The sequence below is a fragment of the Hibiscus syriacus genome, unplaced genomic scaffold, assembly GCF_006381635.1.
Source record: "Hibiscus syriacus cultivar Baekdansim isolate YM2019G1 unplaced genomic scaffold, ASM638163v2 tig00110156_pilon, whole genome shotgun sequence".
Classification (NCBI taxonomy): Eukaryota; Viridiplantae; Streptophyta; class Magnoliopsida; order Malvales; family Malvaceae; genus Hibiscus; species Hibiscus syriacus.
The window spans coordinates 867,357-883,561 of record NW_024062606.1 but is presented as its reverse complement, the minus strand read 5'-3'; the positions used below and the strand labels follow the sequence as shown (position 1 = coordinate 883,561).

Here is a 16,205-nt window from a genome sequence, read left to right as displayed (position 1 = left end):
ATTGTGGCAGATTCTCCAATCTTCACAAGTATGTTTAATAGCTCGACAAGAATCAAAGAGGAAGAAGCCAAATCAGATATCAAAGAAGATCAAGAGGATGGTGTATTTCGACCATCAAAATACCCAAAAAAGTGAAAGAAAGAATAAGAAAGCCATGGAGAAAAGCCATAATAATTGTATCATCCTAATCCGATCCGACCCAAAGTCTAGAGGATTTGAATGTCACACGAAACTACCGAAATGGCTAACTGTTTTTTTAAATCAATACTCATAGTCATCATTTAAAACTAATAATTTAAACAATAATAAGCAGTAGTTACATGCATGATTATAATCAAGTGCTACCTACTTAAGGTTCAACAGTTTTACCTCTTTAATGTAAGTCTCGCGATTCCCTTAGTGTCTACTAAGGGCCTCGTCATGAGTAAACGTATACTAGGTCTCTAACCTCGATATTAGGGGTGTTCAAAATCATTGTACCCTCATTTTTGGGTACCCGAAATACCGGGTACCCGGTTCTCCGGGTAGTATATTTGTCAGCCTGTGACCCAACCTATTAAGTTTGGGTACCCGATAGTCGAGTACCCGGTTCATATATTTCTTTATATTTTTAATTTAATTTTTTTTTATAAAATCACATAAGAAATGCATAAAAATTTAAAAGTTCACAATATACAATCCTCACAAAATATTAGTGATTTGAAGTTAGTTTTAAGGATAAATAGTATTTGGATATATCTATTAAATTTTATTTCCAAAAGAACATTAAAAATATCAATTCAATCGTGATTTTTTTTCGAATCTTATATTAACAAATTAATAAAAACTTCTTTGAAAAGTTTAAAACTTAAAAGTACATAATACAAATCTAAGAAACATTTAGGGATATAAATTTAATTTTAAGGTAAAAATATTAAGGAACCTAAAATAAAAATATAATTTAAACTATATATATATATATATATTAAAACTATCGGGTCGAGTCGGTACCCGATTATAAAAACATTCGACCCAGACCTGACCTGACTACCTCGAAAAAATTAAGGGTCGGGTACTCGACCCGGTAGGGGTAATATTTTTTTAAAGAATTACCCAAATTTTTTAAGATCAGATCTGGGGGTCAACGGGTCAGGTTAACCGGGTCAAGTATTTTTGAACACCCCTACTCAATATCATCCTACAATGCATCATCATGCAACATATAATAACAATACTCGGTATTACAAAATTCCAAGTACAATCACACAACAAACAAGGAAGCATCATGGTGTAGTTCAGAGTCACTTTAGCATCACGAAACTCACACCCCTATTTGCTTGCTAGAGGTACCTTGGGTAAGATCTGGGTCACATAGCATCAGCATCTTACAAATACCTTAGGTGTGGTCCGGGTCACATAGCATCGGCACCCCGCAAGAATTTTAGGCTAGGTCCAGATCACATAGCGTCGTCACTTGGCCAGGCTAGTCTACTCATTTATAATACTTGGAACGTGTATGGGTCACATAGCATCAGTACAACATCTAACTAGTGCCTAAAGTGCCCCCTCATTACTTTGGATATATTTGGCTATTCTCAACAACTAGACGATTGTCACACACCCACACAAGTAACTCAGGTGTCCTCATCGTTTCCCAAGTGGAAAACAAAGGCATAAGTCTTATGAAATCTTACCTCATAAGGTTATTATAGTTATCACATATGTAACATTATTATCACCTGATTATCTTATCATTAATATCAATTACAAAAAAAGTAGTTAAGATCGTTCCCTCTCTCCCTATTATCCCGTTTGTTCTCTCATAGAATGTTATGCAATAGCTTAATAGTATTTTAGTGTTTTATGCCCTTAAGGCAATTCATAATCATTGCTACCTACTTGGCATATTATAACTAGCCCAAAAGTGAATTCGGGTATAGTCATTGACAATGACTCCCTAATCGTTCTCATTACACTTCCCATCAGTTCACCCTTGAACCGGTAGAGCAACTTACACATCTTTGATTAAGGTATCCTCGTAGTACTCGCCTTCCACTGTCAATCTAGTCATGTTATTCACCATCTCACTCGTTGGTACATCTTTCAAAACTATCATTCGTCTATAATTACTTTATACGTGTTCGATTGAAAATACTCGGGAGTATTTCGTCTAATATGGTTACTTTGGTTGTAACACACTCTTAAGAGTGTTTCTAAGCACCCTTTTGTCATTTAAGTCCCTCTCGAACTAAGTCTCACCATTTCGGGTTATTCTTAACTCTTACGGGCCTTAATGAAGTCGAATCTAACCATCTGAAATGAGTAGTATCGATACCCTACATGCATTATCGATACTTCTAAGTCAAGTGTCGATACCCCTTTGAGTATCGGTATAAAAATGGCTACTAGATTGCAAAATTTACCCCTAATATCAATATTTTTACCCTCAATATTGATACCAGGGCTGCAATCTCGATACTTCTCCCTAGAGTATCGATACTCCCCTTATAAAATGCCCAAACATTGACCTAAATCATCTAGTATCGATATTGTTCATCCAGTATCGATACCTTGACCTAGAAAACCTTGAAATAAGCTCGAGAAAAACTCAAGATTCCTTTCAATCACTCCATTTAGGGTCATTTAGCACTATAAAAACACAACATTTACAACAAAAATGTCATCTAAGCATGAATCAAGCAAAACCCCTAACACTTTCTCTAGCCAACAAGAAAAGCAAGGCTCTAGATCTTTAGAAAATGTTGCTAGAAGACTTAAAGACTAATTTAAAGCTAGAATGAAACATGGAAGAAGTCCTTACCACCACCATTTTTTATCCATGAAGCTTGAGGAATAAGATGGAAGAAGAAAATAGAGAAAAGAGAAGATGAGAAGAAAAGACAAAGCCTTTAGCTTTTGTCTTCCAAAAGTCACGCCCAAACTTATTCCAAATCCCCTAATATCAACCTCAATTTCAACAATGGTATAACTATAATTTTAGTACCTCATATTTTACCTTATATGAAAAAAACCTAATTTTTATAATCTTCTAGGCTCAATTCACATCCAATCAAGCCCGCACTCAACCCAACGACTTTAATTACAAACTCTTCGAGGTCCACATACATATCTGGTAAACTCGAAACTAATAACCCATAATTTGTGGTGTTACAATCATCAAGTTGTTAGGGAAAACCATCCCTTACAAAAATTTTAATCAGTCGAATTACTTCTACGTGGAAACTTGAATTGATTTTGATTGCATAGATTTAGGGAATGGCTTATATGTCGTGAAGTTTCAAAGCATGACAAATAGAATAAAAGTATTGGCCGAATGTCCCTGGAAAATTATGGATCATTACCTTACTGTTCAAAAATGGAAACCAAATTTCTTTTTCGAAAAAGCAAATGTTTCATCTACAGCGATGTGGATTCATATCCCAGGTTTACCAATTGAATATTTCGATCAATGGATTCTGGTTAGTATCGAAAAGCTGGTAGTCGAAAATCGATTATCGAATGGCGTGGACGACTAGAGGAAGTTTCACTAGAATATCGTGGAGATTGACCTCCATAAACCTCTGTTATCAAAGATTCGAGTTGGAAACATAACTCTCAACGTCGAATGTGAAGGTCTACTTCATATTTTTTTATTGTGGCATGGTGGGGCATAAAACTAAAAATTGTCCTATCAAACACTTTAATGATTCACAGAAGGGAGAAGACAAAGAAAAACGGTCGAATCAAACTACTCAAGAACCCTAAGATACTGGCATCCCTAAGAATGATGATTCGGAACAAAAAGCCAGTAATGCGAACAAAATTGGTCCTTGGATGCTATTCCAACGGAAACAAAGAAGCTAGAAAGTTAATACAAGGAACCAGAATAATACATACCGGGATATCCAAAATGATAATCGATATAAAACCCTCAACGAAGACGTCTCAAAAGAAAATGTGAGGATCGTTAAGGAAAGTTGACAAAACGGGGAGCCTAATGAGGAAATTAATCATCGTATCAGCCAGTTGGACTTAGAACAAAATTCTAGCCAAACTATCATCCCATCCAAAAGGAATAAAGGAAAGAAGCAAATGGCAAGCACCGATAGTTCTGATCGTTAAAGAACTAGCTCGGAGAAACATTTCAGAAGGAGCTAGAAACAAGATGATATATTTAAATAAAAAAATTATTTTATTTAAAGATTATAAAAAATGATAAAAAATCATTAATATGATATATATTATATTTAGTAATTTTAGTTGAGTCTGTATTTGATACCTTCAAACTTTAGAAAAAATAGTGCATCCAATATGACTCGTAAACTGAGAAAAAAATAAATTTAAACTTCCGATTGATTTTGTTAGAAAATTCATTAGTTTATTTGATTTTTTCAAAAAGATTGATGATCATTTAATTTTTAAAAATAAAAAAAATTATTTAAAAAATTATTAAAATATATATTAAATAAATTTTAAAATATTAAAATAAAAATTATTAAAAATTAAATAATATTAAAATATCACAAATTATAAAATAATGAATTATAATATTTATGGGTTGTTCTTCCGGTTTAAAGCTTTCGCTCTGATTAATCTAGACCGACATGCGTCACACACATGACTTTGAGGAGTGAATCTCCCAACATAGAATTTTTACCTACACATTTACTCAAACCCTAAACGTTATTTAAAAGATATCAAACTGCTTACCACTTGAACCAACCACATTAGTATTAAAAATTATAAAATGATAAATTATTAAAAAATAAAATACTTTCATCAAAAAAATCTCTGGTTGCCTCTCGTCAATCTAAATCTACTTCTATCTATTTAACATAATATAAGTAAAAAATATAACATTTTATACTTTTAACTATTTTATATATACATTTAGCACAGTAAAATTATAATTTATCGTAAAGTTATACTCATATCGTTTACCCCATAAGCCAAAGTAAATATATTCAACTGTTTTTGTAACTAAAATATACTCAACTTTTTTAACTAAGGTAATTTATTTATTTTTATATTTATAATTTAATCTTATTTTATTTATTTAGACATATAAGCACGTTTAACGTATACATGTAATCATTTTAATATATAATTTATATTTTAGTATCGTATAGACACACAAACATGTATATAAAGAATATTTAAAACATATCATTTACCTCAAACAACATACGATAATAATATCTACTTGTCATATAGTATACATAATATATATATATATATATATATAATATAATATCTTAAACCTAATTCATTAGAAGATGAACCTAATATGTTATATTAAACCACTGAAACGATCATCACTTAAAACTTTTAATCTCTTATCAAAATATGAAAGCATTAATAAATGCAAACTGTTAAAATTCATAATGACGATAAAACATACTTACAAAATTAGAGATTCATTATACAAAGTCTAAATTAAAATAAGTTCGAAATATAAATAGAGTGACAAATCAAATATATATATGTCCATTAAGTATTCAAATATTATTCTTCGATACAGGTGTTAAAAATCTTACTGTGACGGTGCTCCGCAAAATATTTTTGATATATTAATATGTGAATAAAAATATCCGTACGATAAACTTAACACGCTCACTAATATATATTTATTAATTTAGTCATTGAACTTTTTAAAAGAATTAATTAGGTTTTTCTATCACGGCATCATTCACTGTAGATTGTTATGTCAGTATTATGGACTACTATATTAACAGTGTGAATTGATACATCAACACTATAATAACTAATAATAATTTATACTAATAAAAAATTAAATAAAACTTTTCTCAATTTAAAAATAACATAAAATATAAAATAAATTCATAAGTTAAATTATTTTAAAAAAATTAAGAGAATTATATACCATAAATCTATTATTAAGATAATTAAAAACATACACGAATACATATGTCGGAACCGAAGAATTTACGCACAGTTTATTAATTTTATATGACCATCGATCTTACATTCTTAACCTGACCTCGTTTTGTTCTTAAGGGTTAATAATGTTTTATTTTAACGTTAGACATGACCATTATTATTTAATACTTTTACATATATATTAGTATAAAAGTATCAAAATTAGAGCAATTTTGATACTGTTGACCAGCTCGACGGTGGACCTTGGCCACCTTAGACGGCGTTGGCAAATTGACTAAGTTATCAGCAGTAGAGAAAAGTCAACGCAACCTGTTGCCTTCAATACACGAGAGAGAAACAAAAAACTGAAAAGAAATGAGAACCCAAAATAAAAATAAATAAATAAATAAATAAGAGCCGCCTTTCTAAATTTATTGTATTTTTTTTTTGCCAAAAAAGAAACTTTTTCTTCCTTTCTCATTTCTGCTGTGATTCTTCAATTCATGTACTTAATTGAGACAAGGGAGAAAAAGATTGAATTTTTGGAAGATGAATGGTCTGCAGCCTCCAGATTTGGTCGACGAAGCTAACCGCGGTGATGGTTTCATCAGAACTTACAAAGCTTGGAAAGGCAGCAATGTAAGCAAAAAAATATCAAAATAAAAGCTTCCTTCTTTTATTTATCTCTTTTGATGATTTGTTGATCAAAGATCTTCAATTTAGGGTTAATTGATGGGATCAGTAGTGTATGATTATGGGTTTACGTTGTTATTTGATTGATGGGAAAGTTTTTTCTTCTTTTAATTAAAAAAATGGTGTCTGGTTAATGAATTTCTTTGTATTAGTTCATTGGTAGTTCATCAGATTGGTTTGGTAGTTAAAGGCAAATGATTAAGCCTAATATGAATTTTTGTGGATTAATTGAGATGTTTCGATTTGACCCAACTTTTTTATGAACAATTTGACCAACTTAAGCATATACGGAAGATTATTCAAGTCACTGAGTTCTGGGAAAATTGGGTTTCAAAGTTTAATTATAATGCATTTATCTTTTAAGTATGTGCTATGCAAAAATTTTCCCCATTTTTTCCTCCAGGTATTTGTTTTGGGAGCAAGATTTATTTTTGGACCTGATGCTAGATCCCTTTTCTTCACCATCTTCTTAATCGTTGCTCCGGTTGCCGTCTTCTGTGTGTTTGTAGCAAGAAAATTACTGGATGATTTCCCTCATCACCTTGGAATATCGATAATGGCTGTCGTTGTGGCTCTCACTTTATCTGTTAGTTCATTTCCTTCCTTAAAAATCTTTTCTTCATTTACACCGCTATCTGTCGCTGATGTTCTGCGTATCGAGATCTCGAAAATGGTGTTGTTTTTGTTGTTGATTTTACGATCCATGATGGTTATTAATGTTGATGCTCGCATGCCCTTTTTATACAATTTCTACCTTTGTATGACTGATATCATAAACCGTTTCGATTTGCTATTGATTCTCTGAATTTGGAGTGTTTCCTCAAGTTATCGATTCAGTACTTGATTTTCTTGTGTAGTGCTTCTTGTCACTGATGTTCTGTGTATCGAACTCTTGAAAATGGTATATTTATGGCGATTTTACGATCAGCTCTAACTCTGTAGATATCATTATTGAATGTCGATGCTTGCTTGCCTTTGAGTACAAGTTACCATCATATGACAGATATCACAAATTATTTGGATTCTCTACTGCTTATTGTATGCATTTAGAATGTTTCCTCAAGTTATTCAAGACTCGATTTTATACCATGATAAGTTCATTTTGTATTCTTAAATCACATGATATTTGAACTTGTCTTTGATAATCGGTTTCTTATTCCAAAATCGTTGCAAATCTAACGAGATATGTTTCTGCAGGATATAATTCTTCTTCTGATAACCTCGGGAAGAGATCCCGGTATAATTCCGCGAAACTCGCACCCTCCCGAGCCTGAAGGTTATGAAGGAATGACTGAAGTTCAGCCTGGCCGAACTCCGCCATTACCAATACCGCGTACAAAAGATGTGGTGGTCAATGGTATAAGTGTGAAGATCAAATACTGCGATACTTGTATGTTGTATCGACCTCCCCGATGTTCTCACTGTTCGATATGCAATAACTGCGTCAACAGATTCGACCACCACTGCCCTTGGGTTGGTCAGTGTATTGGACTGGTAATATAAATTGTTTTACATGTTCTTCTCTGCTTTCTTCATCCAAACTAGCGGTAACAGTTCAGAAGCTTATTCCGGCCATTTCTTTAGTTCTTTTACATCTGTTTAAAGCCCCCTTAGTTTTCCAGTCATTTCAATATCTCTAATAGGCTTTTCCCGGCACGATTAATCACTCCTTGCAACCTAATAATTTTTCAGTGTAGCTATTACTTGCATTGGTGCATTTGCATAGGAAATGTATGATGATGATGCCTCTGATCTCCTTTTCTTCCCTGTTTGGTGCAGCGGAATTACCGATTCTTCTTCATGTTTATATTCTCTACGACTCTTCTTTGTTTATACGTGCACGGGTTTTGCTGGGTTTACATCCGGAGAATCATGGACGGCGAGAAAACAACAATCTGGAGAGCGATGACCAAAACTCCCGCCTCCATTGCACTAATAATCTACACCTTCATTGCTGTCTGGTTTGTTGGTGGTTTATCCGTTTTCCATTTGTATCTGATTAGTACAAACCAGGTAAATGATGGGATACTGAAAATGCAATATGTTGTGATAAGTTTATTATGTTTGAATCTTGTGTTATTGTTCTATTTAAACTGTTTTGCATTATTTTAGGCTTGAATCGACCGAGTTCTTTTTTGTACTTTTGGCAGTCTACATACGAGAACTTTAGATACCGATACGATCGTCATGAGAATCCGTACAACAAAGGGGTCGTCAAGAACTTCATGGAGGTATTCTGCACCAGTATTCCTCCATCGAAGATAAATCTCAGGGCAAAGGTTCCAAAGGAAGCTGCAATTTCACCGAGAACAGTGGACGGAGATTTTATACGTCCGAACAAGGGGAACACCTTTGGTGAAATTGCAATGGGGAGAAAGCCAGTTCGGGAAGAGGCATTACGAGGTATCAGGGATTACGAAGGACAACACAGTGTTGACTATATGGACAAGGGCAGTGGATTGCCCAATGTTTCTTCCGATTTAAGCCGGATCCTTCCCTCGGAGAACACGGAGAGGCATTTGAATTGGGGAAGGAAGAGTGAAAGATGGGAAATATCACCTGAGATTCTTCCTTTGTCCAGAATCGGAGAATCAAAGAGGATGAATGGTTTGAGCAATACTGAATCTACAACCGGAATCAACAATACGAAACAAAATGATCAACTGTAAAGTAAACAGAAAGACGAAAATGGACGAGTAAAAGAACAAGTGGAAAAATGTATTGGATTTGGTTTATTGGAAACTAGTGCTTTAATTTTTGACATGCTAAATTGTATTGTGTTGTAAGGCGTTGTGTTAATACGATATCTGGGGCTGCTTTATTCCTCTACAAAAGAAAAGAAGCATACTTCTTTACGGCCACAATAGTTCAGATAAATGATTTGTAGAATACTCGACCCAAAAGATGTCCTTGTATATGAATTTCAAAAAACAGAGTATCGGTTTTTTTTTAAAAAAAAATACAGCAAATTTTGTAGGAAAAGCTAACTTGTAACCAGGCCTGCACTCATAGTCCGCTCTAGGTTTACTGCATGGATTGAACGCGTTTCATGATGATCATGGTCATGTCCATGAACCGTTGAGCACAATTAGAAAGGCAAGCTGATTCGCTCGAGCTGAATTTGTTCCCGGTAGTGCTTGTGATACACTTGTCCCAGCACACACTCGTAAGCTTTGCCACCATCTCATTGACCATGGCCTTCTCCTTTTCTTGCTGTATAGCCACAACAAAATAAATCAAGAGCCAAAAAAGGTAGGATTCTAAGTTTCTCGATGTACAAGAAAGGCTGCATTCAACAATTACGAAAACAACTAATGCAAAAGTCCTCAAACTATATCAACAATCATTAATCCATCACACTTAACAACAATAACCAATCTATACTAATTATAAAAGCACTTATTAAATTAGAGTCAGAAGTTTAAATGAGACCAACTCTAAAAGATGACAAAAGAATACACCATTCAAATTTAAGTCTTCTCACTTTTCAGTTCAGCATCATTTTCTGAAAGACTTGTATAAGGATCCCATCTATACCCACTCATGTCATGCACATTGCCCGCCTCCTCCAAGCTGGCCGGAGATAAATCAACAGATGACACACTTGTCCCTTCCGAACCTAGTATGGGGGCATAAGATGTGCATGGATCGATATGCAAATAATGTTTACCTATACAATATGTTAATCATATCATTCACACAACACACAATAAATACTAAATGAATTTTACACTGGAAAGTCCAAAGAGCACTCTTTAAGTTTATCGTCTCAAGTAATATCTTCTCACATTGCATTGAAAATCAGTATATAAACAGTCACCAACAGCAATTAATGAGACAAAACTACAATAATGACAAACACTAACTTTAAGCAGTGTGCTAAAATCTAGAATAAACAAGAATACTAGAATCTGCCACTGTGTTTACAAGCAAACGAGAAACTAGTGATGAAACTAAATTACAAAATGGAAAAACAAAAACCTTCAGACAGTTAATTCCGATAATGTGTTAATGTTACACGACCGAACAATTGTCTTAGGAGCACTCTTCAAAGTTTCTATACATACTAATAACTTTATCTGGTGTATTGAAATAATCAAAAAAGTTGCCAACTTTTACATTTCATGTAATAGCATTATTCTAAATAGCATACTTACTTACGTTTCAGACTTCCTATGAACCCAAAATTTTTACAAAGAAATAAAATCAAAACCCAAAAGTGGCAAAGCAATCAAGTCAATCAAATTAAAGCAGATTTGAACTTTTGGGTTATGTCGGCAATGAAACGAAAGATAAAGAGAACATACATTAAGAAACCGTTGCAAATCGGGAGAATTGAGTGCTGATGTATCCATTTGTAGAAGACAGAATTAAGCTCTGCTTTTGCAATGGTAGCTTAAGAAGAAAATCAGCCTAAATCCCTCTTTTGAACTTGACAAATATTCGCAAAAACCCTAAACAAATACTGTGGATATATGGCTTGGACTAACCACATGACCAGTTTAAGCCCATTATTCACCTTATGTTATGGGTTAAATCTTTTTCCTTGTTGGACCCTAAATTAGATCCCAAATTTACCCTAAAATTTAAATTTTATTAAGATATATATCCTTAAACTATAACCATCATTTTAAATTTTCTTAAACTTTTGAATATTTCAATTACATTCTCAAATTAAGACCTCATTCTACATTAGTCCTTAAACTTTTGAATATTTTAATTTTATCCTTAAACTATATTCCTCTTTCGAAATTGATCCCCAAACTATTAAATTTTCCAATTTCTTTCCCAAATTCATCCAAATATGGCATAAAGCTGTATGGATGTGGATGCCGAAAAGTCCTGTGGAGGAAAACTTTTGAACCCAAGAAGCTTGGAATAGTATCAAAGAATTGATATGCCAAATTGTACCATCTCATTTCTTGAAAGCCAATTAATTTAAGTCAAAGAAGAATAAATCAGCAAAGCTTATATCAATTGTGACAATTCTAAAGGCCAAAAAAAATATCGACATTCGATTATTTGATCTCATAAATTTTAGGACAATTGTGATAAGTTGGTCCTTAAAATCACTAAAATATATTCTATCAACTCCACGTCAATGGTTGAATGCTTTTGGAGTGTGATGACAAATAGAGATAATGATAAAACTGCCACAAAAGAATCAGCTAATTTTCATTTGTCAAAGGCTATAAATAGAGCGTTTGTCGATGCTGAATTGTGCATATAAATCGATATGTTGGGGCAGGAAGAGCGATCTTGTATGGGATTTAAGAGTCTTGTTTGGTAGCCAAGGATGACTTGCCTGAATCCAAATTAGAGGAATGTTGTACGTACAATATAGAGAGTCCTTTTAATGGTTTGTGGGCAGTCTCCTTTGGCTATCCTGACCGACTCTTATCCTCCATGCATGATTTAGACCTCTTCCATATTTTCTTTCAAGTTTTCTAGCATGTGCGTGATTGGAGATAGATGTATCAATAAATCTCCGACTCGTTTTATGTCATGTCTGGTTTTCGGGACTAAATTCAAAGTATAAAATGGTAGGTTATCTCAATTAGTTCAACGTATAATACACTCATTGGACTGCTGCAAAATGGTGACATTTAATAGGTTTGTGTTTGATTCATAGTACCTTTCAGGTTTTGGCTTCAAGGGGAGATGGCAGCCCCATATCGATTGCAATCTGACTTGCTAAGACGCAAAGAGACGATGAAATATGTAGATATTGCCATTCTAAGACAACTAAGTTTGGCAAGTTGTGAGTGTATTCAATGTATAGTTTATCCCCACCCACCAAGCCGCCCACCATCAACCGTTTGTTTTTCCCCTATTTTTAAAACGAATATTAAAACTTGACCTCATAATCACAATATTTTAGTTTTTTCATTTTCGTGTAAATTTAAAAAAAAAGAGAGAAAAAAGAGTTTGTGAGATCACATTTAAATAAATAATAAAATCCATACCAATCAGCCAAGTCATTTGCGCTTACATATCTTAGAACATGAGTGTGAGCCACTTCAGGGTCGAATTGTAACTCTCATTGCTGTGGCCATTACGTTGTCTCACTCCACAATCTTAATAATTAAGAAGGCTTAATACCAAATTAAGTACCCAAACTATATTATTTTTCTCGAATATGTGCCTAAACTATTTTTTTAATTATTTATGTGTCTAACGTTACAAACGTTACCATTTTAGGTACACGAGCCTTCAATTGCGTTAATTTCCCTTGTTAGTTGATACGTGTCATAATCTGGTAATTTTGAATTTTTTTAAAAAAAACTTCAAAATATTTTATTTTCTTTAAAAGCCCCATTTTTCCAAAAATATAAAAAAAAATCCAAAATCTTAAAATCTCTTATTCTAGTCCCATTTACTACAATTGTCGGTCATCTCTAGCCACTTATTTGCCTACGAACAAAACACATACGTCGTTGATCACCAATGATTGTTCACAACCCTTACCATCATCTCAAAACTCAAAATTCTCAAATCCCTAAATTTCAATCTCTAAAATCTCAAATACTCAATCCTTCAATTTTGATCGTGATAATCGATAGTTTAGGTTATTGTGGCAGTTGGCCATTTGGTTGGTCGTTTGTCCTTTGACCATGGAAGGAGTGAACAAGGGAAGGGAGAGGAGCAGGGGAGGGAAAAGGGGGCACGCGGGTAGGGAAAAGGTTTGTTTTTTTTATTTTTTAATAATATTTTTTTATTTTTTAAGAAAAATAAAATTTTCAAAATTTTAAGATTATGACACATGTCATTTAACAGGGAAATTAATGTCGTTGACGGTCCGAGCACCTAAAATGGTAACGTTTGTAATGTTAGGTACATGAATGAATCAAAAAAAAGTTTATGCACCTCTTTAGAAAAAAGGGTATAGTTTGAGTACTTATTTTGACATTAAGCCAATTAAGAAATAATACCAATAGTCTCTAGAGTAAGTGATTAAAAATTCTCAGTTCATATTTTTATTTTCTCCAAAATTGTGGGTTAAATACTCATTAGGAGAAAATTTATTCTCTCGCTCTCCTTAGGTTATTCAAAAAATAAAAATTAAGAATTAATATTTAGGCTAAATTACACTATTACTTATTGAATTTTTAGGTATTATCTCATTTTAGTTATTGAACTATAAAACAATCAATTTTACCACTAAAATTTTTAAACTGGTTGTTTTTTTTCTTTGGGCCACTAAATCACAACTTCTTAACTGTTGTTTTTAATAAATCATCATTTGTTTTTTTGTTGATATTAAGATTGGTACCAAGATAATGGATTACGGTTTTAAGATATCAAATAAGATTTCGAAAGATATTTGAGATTCGGCAGGGTTACATAATCCTCAACTGACAAAAATATTCTTGACAGACGACATTTATGATGTTAAACAGTTGATAAGGAGGGATGATCGATGATATGTTTTTGGGAAAAGGGAGTGAGTGACGAGTGATTATGATCTTGAGGTGCATATATAACGAGGAATGAGTTTGTAGTTGCTTATAGTAATTGGAGATAAATTATAATTATTTGGACTTTGGAGATCTTTTCTCGAACATAAAAAGGCATTTTAGAGCTAAAATTTCTAAACTTTTAACATGAGTTTTGAAACTATGCTTAAAAATATTATCGTTAGAGAATATCAGTCCATTGAAGTTGTTCCAGGGGTAAAAGTTTTGAAACTTTATCAGAAGCTTCGAAGCTCAATATTCATAAACAATATCATGTATGAACAGTGTAACATCCTAACCTAGTTCTACTCGAAGACCAAAGAATTAAAGTGCCACACGAGACCACCGAAGTGGTTAACCTATAATTTTTCTTTTTAAAATGACTACAAATCGTGATATATAAAAATCCATCCATAACAATATAAAATAAAACATAATAAAACCGAGTTTACAAGTACGGGGAGCTCACAAATCATTCAAAATAAAAATACTAAATTTAATATAAAACAAAGTTATGACTGAATACAAGAGTCTACAAATAGTACATGCCCTCTAATACAAATCAAGATGTATTCTAAAGTCTCTACTAAGTTGGAACATCGAGTGACGATAATGCTCCACAAATGGTCTCTTAAGAACCTACGCACAATAACATATTCCGGACAATGAGCTTATGTGCTCAGTGCCACACTAATAATTGTACTATACTATATGCATTCCCTAAATGCACATGTTTATGGCATATGTATTAAGATAAGGAAATGCTTATACAACATGCTAAGGTATGCGTCATGGGGTGGGTGAGGGTTCTGCATCTCAAAGCGCACACCCCTCTAGCCTTTCTAAAATACCCTTTGGTATTTGGGGTGAGTTCTGGAACTGCATCGGAAACGTACACTCGATCAACTTACTCTGTTTAGTCTTGGGGCATCGGTGCCCAATTAGCATCAAAAGCGTCTTGGCAATGACTGGATATATCTAAAATGTACGATCATTATCTTTTAAAGTGACTCAGGTGTCCTGACTATTTCCCGAGCATCAAGCAAGGCTAATTTTATGTTGTCCTAACTGTATTTGTTTTTAGTTGTTACGAGTTTATTATTGTTCTCACTTTTAGTTTTATTTCAGAGCTTTCTAGTATTATTGGGTCCCTTAAATATATCCATTAAAACTTTTGGATTTGTTACCCAAAACTGTTCGTGGGTTCCGATACTACGCCCTTTAGTATCAGTGCTTACCTTTGGATATCGATACTAATGACTTATTGAAGACTGATAACAATGAGCTAGTATCGATACTCTAGTTTGAGTATTGATACTTTTGGTCGATGGTATCGATATTTTCTTGAGTATCGATACCAAATTTGGCTTCGATGTTTTAAAAAATACCTATGTATCGATACCCCTATTAGGTGTATCGATACTCCCATGAGTATTGATACCAAAATTGCCTACTAGAATCTGCTAAGTGTTCTAGGTACCGATACCACCCTTCGAGTATTGAAATCGGGTCAACAATATCAATACTTTATGGGTGAGTATAGATATTTCTCTCTCAAAACTCTTTTGTTTTAAGCTAACTAATGAATAATATTGGTATTGTTCTTCTAGTATCGATACTCATGCCTAAAAAATACCCTATTTTAGGCATGAAAATGACCCTTTAACTCACCCAAAATTCTTTTTGGGTCCTCAAACGTTATTTGTAACACCCCATACCCAGTCATAGAGAAATACTCGGTTACCTGAGCATACATTAGATTATGATATCATGTTGCAACATTTTATATAAATATATTACCAAAATCATTGCTAATTGCATGAAATTGGTGTTGTTGGATATTATTAGCCCAAATTAAAGTGCGTTCTTAAAAGGTAAAGAGCCGGTGGATAATGTTATATTAGCGTAAGAAGTTTTGAGGGGATATGTTCAGAAGAATATTTCGCCCAGGTGTGTGTTGAAAATTGATCTAGAGAAAGCATTTGATTACCTTGATTGGGGTTTTTTATGTAGGTTTTAGAAGGTTGTTGGTTTCTCTAACATGTTTAGAGGTTGGATTGAAGCTTGTGTTTGTCATTTAAAGTTTTCTATTACATTAAATGGGGGACTGGTTACGGGAGCTAGAGGCTTAAGGCAGGGGGATCCCCTCTCGCCATATCTTTTCATTCTTGGGATGAATGTTTTATCTGACTTACT

General features: G+C 33.4%; 2 protein-coding genes across 3 annotated transcripts; one reads left to right on the top strand and one right to left on the bottom strand.

The window, feature by feature from the left end:
- The first annotated feature begins 6,331 nt into the window (after window positions 1-6,331).
- On the top strand, window positions 6,332-9,222 carry LOC120215927 (probable protein S-acyltransferase 7). 2 transcript variants are annotated; one of them, XM_039213457.1, is made up of 6 exons: window positions 6,332-6,498; window positions 6,956-7,138; window positions 7,750-8,046; window positions 8,332-8,565; window positions 8,703-9,039; window positions 9,079-9,222. In XM_039213457.1, exons 1-6 carry the CDS (start codon window positions 6,409-6,411, stop codon window positions 9,219-9,221), a joined length of 1,284 nt encoding a protein of 427 aa, XP_039069388.1. In that variant the 5' UTR covers window positions 6,332-6,408; the 3' UTR covers window position 9,222. The 2 variants fall into 2 exon arrangements, with proteins under 2 accessions (XP_039069388.1, XP_039069387.1); XM_039213456.1 differs by having other exon boundaries at window positions 6,333-6,498; window positions 8,703-9,222.
- Window positions 9,223-9,411: 189 nt separating this feature from the next.
- Window positions 9,412-10,954, bottom strand: LOC120215928 (mitochondrial import inner membrane translocase subunit TIM8-like). Its single transcript, XM_039213458.1, has 3 exons — window positions 10,860-10,954; window positions 9,485-9,765; window positions 9,412-9,443 (listed from the first exon to the last, which is right to left on the bottom strand). The coding sequence occupies exons 1-2, from the start codon at window positions 10,905-10,907 to the stop codon at window positions 9,577-9,579; spliced, it is 237 nt and encodes a 78-aa protein (XP_039069389.1). The 5' UTR covers window positions 10,908-10,954; the 3' UTR covers window positions 9,412-9,443; window positions 9,485-9,576.
- Between the last annotated feature and the right edge of the window lie 5,251 nt (window positions 10,955-16,205).

Bases quoted from the DNA above. Each gene is read 5' to 3' on its own strand.
- LOC120215928 (XM_039213458.1), bottom strand. From the start codon at position 10,907: ATGGATACATCAGCACTCAATTCTCCCGATTTGCAACGGTTTCTTAAT. The intron at 9,766-10,859 runs GTATGTTCTCTT...GTGGCTATACAG, and splicing joins ATTTGCAACGGTTTCTTAAT to CAAGAAAAGGAGAAGGCCAT.
- LOC120215927 (XM_039213456.1), top strand. From the start codon at position 6,409: ATGAATGGTCTGCAGCCTCCAGATTTGGTCGACGAAGCTAACCGCGGT. The intron at 8,047-8,331 runs GTAATATAAATT...TGTTTGGTGCAG, and splicing joins TTGGTCAGTGTATTGGACTG to CGGAATTACCGATTCTTCTT. The intron at 8,566-8,702 runs GTAAATGATGGG...TACTTTTGGCAG, and splicing joins ATCTGATTAGTACAAACCAG to TCTACATACGAGAACTTTAG.